At 43.7% G+C, this 7,658-nt stretch overlaps 1 protein-coding gene across 1 annotated transcript in view; it reads right to left on the bottom strand.

The window, feature by feature from the left end:
- ERP29 (endoplasmic reticulum protein 29) overlaps positions 1-7,330 on the bottom strand; it is a 9,563-nt gene extending 2,233 nt beyond the window's left edge. Inside the window, exons 1-2 of the mRNA XM_018569712.1 lie at positions 7,110-7,330; positions 3,168-3,306 (exon numbers count right to left, since the gene is read on the bottom strand). Of these exons, the coding sequence (XP_018425214.1) occupies positions 3,168-3,306; positions 7,110-7,304 (334 nt within the window). The 5' untranslated portion in view covers positions 7,305-7,330. The remainder of the gene's footprint in view (positions 1-3,167; positions 3,307-7,109) is intronic.
- Positions 7,331-7,658: the final 328 nt, after the last annotated feature.

The following is a 7,658-nucleotide window of genomic DNA, read 5'->3' as shown; positions in this document are numbered from 1 at the left end:
CGTTCATCCCCCCTCCTGCCCTGCCAGGCTGATGCTCAGGTCTGGATTTTAGGGAGACTCAATGCTTTTTAAAACATTTTTGGGGGTTTGGGGTCCCCCCTAAACATTCCTAAAGAGTCTGGTATGAATTGCCAGACTTTATTGTACGTGTGGACTGTCAAAAGTTTAAAACTCCTGTAATTCTGCATTCTGTAATAGTTCTCTGCTACTTTGTTGACATTCGGAGGAGGCAGAGAACTGTCACAGAATAGCACACAGGTCTCCGCTACTTTTTTCTGGAAATATTTCAGATGCATTCGAATTTTCGTTATCAAAAACATTCGGATTTGTTTGGATTCGTTATTTCTGTCATTCGGAAATTCGGATGCATCCGAATATGCAGAAATTCATATGAATGTCAATTCGGAATAAAAATAAATTGCACATGTGCAGTGCCGACACTATCCTTGCTTCTGGGCGGTGGCTACTTTTATTCTCCATGGTTGTGTGTGTTGTAAAGTAGCCACCGCTCCAAGCTTGCTCCTGTGATGGACTACAATCTCAATACAAACTAGTAAACTAAACATGAAAATTGTAGTCCATCAGTGGAGTGAGATTGGAGTGGTGACTACTTTACAACACACAGAGGCACCATGGGGAACAACAGTGACCACCCTCCAGAAGGAAGGACAGTGTCAGCACCAATTCAGAGATGATTTGGGGATCTACAGCCCAGTGATACACAAATAAGATACATTTTTGTTAATTGTTAAGTAACTTGAATGTATTTTAAAGTTTAGTGTTCAAATTTAGCCTTCAGTAGCTTCCCCTAGATCCAAATCACCATTTAAATCACATGTTTATGTTAATACCTTTCTTTTTTCATTGCAACCCTATTTTAGATACTGTACTTGTAGGCAGATCATATCTGAAGAAAGGGCTGACAAGGTACTGTACACAGCTTCCTGAAAACATCATAGCACCCTACCTCAAGGGACGGCTGGGGAGGAAATGAAGTGGGCTTTATCTGACTTGCTGTAGCTTCTAATGCACAGTTGAGGAACTTAAAGTTGCAGTGAAATCAGAGGAAACAATTTCAGTACAGTAGAGGAGCCTGTACAACTGTGCAAGACTGAAGGGAAGATTTGAGTTATCATTTTCACTGCATGTCTTAATACATATATTATTATAACATTATTACTGTTAACACCATAACAGAATCTTTCCGCTTAACTACAAAATGCAGCTCTGGTTACCCTATATTAGAGCTTCTGTTTAGGCTATTCTAAGTGCACAGAAGCAGAAAATAATTGTCTGAGAGCAGTGATTACAAGTATGCAGATGACAGAACTGAGATTTATGGACTTGTCTCGCCATCAAGATTTGTTCAGCCAAATGTCATTAATAACACTGCACATGTCATTCATAATAGACTTTGCACACGTCATTCATAATAGACTTTGCACATGTCTGAATTTGGTTGCAGGCACTAAACATAACTGAAAGTTACAAAAAAGAAGGTGACCTGTGACCTTGGTATAAGTACAAAGGTAAATTCACAGTCACATACAGGATAGCTGAAAACCTGATAGATGACAGGTTTTCCCTTCTAAACACAAGCTGTGGCGCTCCTGTATAGTCATATATTTATATTAGAAGCACTGTTCTTATCACTGTTTTTATTCTATCAAAGGGAATTTCCACTCTAAGAATAAGTAGAACAAACATTCTGTCCTTTAAAAAATGTTTTCCCTTTAAAAGGCAATTTGAAGTCTGTCTGCATAGTCAGATTGATGTTTTAAACACTGTGTCCAGCTCTGTTTTTCAAGGTGTTAAAGGGGGTTTCCACTTTTAGAATAAGCATGAAAAATACTTGTGGTCCTAAAAGTGTGTTTCCACTTCTGCAGCTTATTTGGGATAACATAAACTTTAACTACTTGCTGTCTGACGGTTGTAACCAAACGGCTGGGCGGCTTGCTTTTGAATGTGGGTGGATGCGCACAAGTGGGAAACTTTAAACATTTTTATAGCTAGTGATGGTTATTTAGCTGTATATCTGGCCGAATGCTTGTATGGCACTGTGGAAGTGTGTGGGCCCCACCTTTCGCTGCCGGCTATCCCAGGCTCCACAGTCCCCCCTTGTGCGCCCAAGGCCAGCATGGTGGGTCTGAGTACTTTGTTCGGAAGGAGACCAGCACAATTCCACCAGCTGACACCCCCCGCCCCCCCTCTGATCACTGAACCCGGAAGCAATGTATATTACATCACTTCTGGTTTCAGTGTGTCATTTTCCTGGCTGCTGTAGCCGAAGAAGAAAATGGTGAAGCAGATTGCTGCTTCATTAGCTTCTTAGTTATCTCGAAGTGATATTAGGAGTCTAATGGACCGCTGATGTCTCCATAAAGAGGACCTGTCATAGTATCTGTACTATCACATAGGGGGTATGTTATCCCCCTATGTGATAGCAATAAAGTTAAGTGTTAAAAAAAAATGCTGGCCACTAGTTGGCTCTAAGGAGCATAGGAAATAAATACGTCCTATGTTTCTTAGCTCCATCTAGTGGCGATAATGCAGTATTATATTACATTCAACCTGAAAAGAAACTGTACTAAGATTGTTCATTTTTGCCTCTACAGAACGAATGTTCACAGAGATTCAGTCTTGCACACTGAGATTGAAGTAACAATACACATGTCTCTTGTATTTAGCCAATATTTGGATATCCCAGAGTTCAGCTATCAGCAGTCTCACAGTGTATCGAGTTCAATCCTTGGCAGATCAATGTCTTAGGAATAGGAGATTCATCAGGGTTCCCCAAAACAGTCCATGCAATTACAAAAAAAATGGGGGATTTCAACTTGAATTAGTACAATGTAAAATCTAATTGATTCTATAGACGTTGCATCTGTTCCATACAGGACCACCTTAGGATGACTGGTGGATGTTAGGTAGCATACCCTCCCTTCCAAAACACTACAGACAGCCGCATTCATAACATCCATGCTTGCAGCTACTGTGAATAGAAGGCACTGGCACTAATCACTGAAGTGCAGTGGAGAGCAATGGAGGAGTTGGCAAACTTTTCCACCAATCCATTCAAATTGTTTTGACTCAGATGACTGTTATGGGGGAATGTACCCACCATGTGTACCAAGTGTGCCACAACCATAGACAGAGCATATATTTACCTGAAATGCCAACATCAGCCACTAGAAGTTCTTTACTAGAAGACGAACTTTCAGCTAATTGTTTGAACTCATCGTGTTTTTCTCCATAAGGATACTGAGTGTCAAATTTTACTAGCACAAATTTACTTCTAGGAATAACCTGTGGGAAAGAGAAATTGTGTTATATCAAAAAATCATTCATATCACACCTCTGATTCCTGCTCAGGCCAAGGCTCAGTGTGAATAGGCATAGGATATCTGAACACCATAAAGAGACCCTGTCACCAGACCATTCATTTCAGCAAAAATCTTCCTATAAGATTATATGTGCATGTAATGTATTTTAGGTATGTAGTTAACCTACAGAAGTCTCCCTTGTGTAGACATCAAAAAGCCCTGAGATGTTTGCTGGGCCCGCCATCTTGGATGTGATGTCAGCTGCCCCCAACAGACATAGAGCTGTCACTCACTCTGTATTCTTCTACTTTGCTCCTCCTCCGGCAGCTACATAAAAGGTTACGTAGGGAGGAGAGGGACAATCTGGAAAGGAATCTGGAGCAGTTTCCAATGGCAACCATTCAGCTTCTTTTTTCAGCTTGTTCGGTTAGGCTTTGAAAATTAAAGATGGAAGCTAAATGGTTGCCATGGACAACCGCTCCAGGTTTGATAAATTCCCCTCTATGTATCTTCTGCAATAAAACAAAGTTATCTGCCTGTTCCAAGACTTCTTTAGAATTTACATTGCGCTCTGCTCTCCTTGCTGCCAAGATGAATGAACTCCAATGTGCATGTAAGGGAGTTACGTCATTCCGGCCCAGTCGTCAAGATGGCCAAAGATCCTGAACCTGGAAGATATTAGCACCAGCAAGGGAGGGAGGGGAGATTTTTTGTGTTAAGATCTACTTTTCAAATGACGAGCTACATGAGATCTACCAACGAAAAAAAACCTACCTCACTCTCTCTCCCCTGGCTGTCTCTCCTCGCTCTCCTGGCTGTCTCTCCTGGCTGTCTCTCCTCGCTCTCTCTCCTGGCTGTCTCCAGGCTGTCTTTCCTCACTTTCTCTCTCCTGCTGTCATTCCTCCTTTTCTCTCCTGGCTGTCTCTCCCTGCTCGCTCTCCTGGCTGTGTCTCCTTGCTCTCTCTCTTGGCTGTCTCCAGGCTGTCTCTCCTCGCTTTCTCTCCCCTGGCTGTCATTCCTCCTTTTCTCTCCTGGCTTTCTCTCCTCGCTCTCCTGGCTGTCTCTCCTCGCTCTCTCTCCGGGCTGTCTCCAGGCTGTCTTTCCTCGCTTTCTCTCTCCTAGCTGTCATTCCTCCTTTTCTCTCCTGGCTGTCTCTCCTCACTCTCTCTCTCCTTGCTGTCTCTCCTCTCTCTCTTTCCTGGCTGCCTCTCCCCGCTCTCTCTCCTGGCTGTCTCTCCTCACTCTCTCTCTCCTTGCTGTCTCTTCTCTCTCTTTCCGGGCTGCCTCTCCCCGCTCTCTCTCCTGGCTGCCTCTCTCCTGGCTGCCTCTCTCCTGGCTGTATTTTGCAAGCAGTGTAGTGCAACAGGCTGGGTAAACTAATATTCTTTGATACATTGCACTCCAACCACCAGTATCCACCAGAAAGGTGTCAGGGAGCTTGGCTCAGCAGACTCAGGCTAATAGGTAATTATGTGTGCACAGCTAAATAAATATACCAAAATGCAATAAAGGGGCCGCAATTCACACCCTTTGTGATCTACCAGCATCAGCTTTGAGAGCTACTGGTAGATCACGATCTACCTAATGGGCAGCCCTGCTATAGATCGATTACTTAGTGATCATGAAATGCTGATCTTATTGTCTTCTCCCTGCAAAAAAGTAGTGACCGTCAGCCACCGCTCCCCGCAGGGATTCCCTTCTCCCCTCTCTGTTCCCCCAGCAGTCATTGGAAGGACAGACAGGGGAGGGGGCGGGCACAGCTGACTTTGGCTCTAGAGAGGTGTAGCCAGCTGTCAATAAGGTAGTGGCGTGGATCCCGACAATAGTGTTAGAATCCTTCCAGGCCACAGTGCAGCCGAGTGATACACAAATAAGATACATTTTTGTTAATAGGTAAGGTACTTGAATGTATTTTTAAGATTTGACCTTTGTAGGATGATCTAACCCTGTATACCCAGGTTTCCTATATATTCAATACTGTGCAAAAGTTTTAGACAGGTGTGAAATAATGCTGTAAAATAAGAAAGCTTATACAAATAAAACTGGTAATAGTTTATTTTTTATCAATGAACAAAATGGCAAGTAAATGAACAGAAGAGAAATCCAAATCAAATCAATATTTGGTGTGACCGCCCTTTGCCTTCAATACATCATCAATTCTTCTAGGACACTTGCATGCAGTTTTTGAAGGAACGATCCATCATGCCACACCATCAGGGAGGGGTGTGATTAGCCCCACATTTTTCTGCAGCAGGACGGCCCCAAACATACAGCCCTACGGAATAAATGTCAGTCAAAGTACCGCAGCGCTGAATACTGAAAAATGGCCTGGATGGGAAGGGGGTTTAACACCGCGGATGTCAACTGGTTAAGAACTATCTACAGCAGAAGAAAGAACAAGGAGTCCTGGAAGTGATGGTTTGGCCCCCACAGAGCCTTGATCTCAACATCATTGGGTCTGCCTGGGATTACATGAAGAGACAGAAGGATTTGAGGCAGCCTACATCCACAGAATGTGTGCTTAGTTCTCCAAGATGTTTGGAACAACCTACCTGACGAGTTCCCTCAAAAACTCTGTGCAAGTGTACCTAGAAGAATTGATGTTGTTTTGAAGGCAAAGGGCGGTCACACCAAATATTGATTTGATTTGGATTTCTCTTCTGTTCATTTTACTTTCCATTTAGTTAATTGATAAAAATAAACTATTATCACTTTTATATGTGAAAGCATTCTTACTTTACAGCATTTTCTCACACCCACCTAAAACATTTGCACAGTATTGTACATAAATACACAACTTATTTATTATTGTTTGCTATGGGTATTGCACTTTGCACTCTCCCCTCCTCTGGTACCGAAGACACATTTCTATGTTCAATTACGCTTTCTCAGCTGTTCCAGGGCAGATTGGCATCACAGATTGTATGTGCAGGACAACCGGTCTGTCCTGGAACAGCTGATCGGTCCTGAAATGTGACTTTGTGAGTGCGATCTCACATTCCACAGAGTCGGATAGAAGTGACATTTCAGGACCGATCAGCTGTTCCAGGGCAAATCAGTTCTCCTGCACATACGATCTGCGATGCTGATCTGCCCTGGAACAGCTAAAAAAGTGTAGGAATTCTGGACCTATTGGTGGTCACACATTCCACCGCCAAAAAACTAGGCGGGATTACGTTAAAATGTGTGACCACATCACCGGCCACATATTCCACCGCTGTAAAACTGGGCGGGATTACAGTAAAATGTGTGACCACGTCACCGGTCACACATTCTAACGTAGTCACAAACTTTGATAGAAACCGGCCAGACACATATGCTCTGGTCATTGGCCAACCACTAGGGGCTGGCCACCCATAACATCTCCTATTGGCTGCTGCTTAGCTATGGGGACGCTGTGTGTACAGAGCACTGACAGCTCATACAGTCAATGAATGTAATACGGACCATTCATGAGTTGTACTGTTATCACATCACACACATCGTCCGCGATCTGTCAAATGTAACATTGCAACACACTTACAATCTGTATGTATGTAACTAGACGAGAAAAGCAAGCATTGTTTATCTGTATAAAGAGAACCCGATCGGCTCCCAGTGAGCACACTGTTTATGTAAATAACCGATCTCACTATTAGTAGGATGTGCAGCAGGTGAGCCTGACATTCAATCAATGCAATACAACGGAACAGTGGTGACAGGCGAAGTAGAAGACACGGCTTTGCATGCAGAGTGGGCGTGGGCAGGGCTGTGGATGAGGAGAAGGGTCCCGGAATGCTCCGTTACCTTATAGAATGTGATCTGGTCCAGAGACAGGGTGCCCTTGGTGCGCAGAGCGCCGCAGTGTCGCAGCATGCTGGAAGTCAGCAGCACAAGCAGCGCACACACAGCTGGCACATTGCATCCTCTCGCCATGATTTTTGGAGATTGATCAAAGCCTGATGAGCAGAGGAGGGGGTCACGTGACGTGCCTGTGACCATACTTCCTGTCTGAGCTGTCACAGGTCACATCTAGAACAATCCTTGGACCCTGTCCTCTGGGACAATCATCATGCTGACCTACCACTAGAAGCAAATCGCTGTGTATTGGAAAACAAGATGTATTGGCACAGTGCTGCACATGAGGGTACATTCTTTATCTTATCTGCAACAATGATGACCACTACTTCTACAGATGTGAGATGTCCTATCACACTCCATACCAGTATCCCAATTGAAAATAATCCAGTGGGTGCTGTAGTCACCTGCGGATGATGGCACCATGTAAACCAAATATAAAATAGTCTCCAGCACACCAGGGTCCACTTTATCACACCTTCATATTGACAAAAGATA

This window comes from Nanorana parkeri, unplaced genomic scaffold (genome assembly GCF_000935625.1).
Source record: "Nanorana parkeri isolate BGI_ZX_2015 unplaced genomic scaffold, ASM93562v1 scaffold1381, whole genome shotgun sequence".
Lineage (NCBI taxonomy): Eukaryota > Metazoa > Chordata > Amphibia > Anura > Dicroglossidae > Nanorana > Nanorana parkeri.
This window is presented reverse-complemented; position numbering and strand designations above follow the sequence as displayed.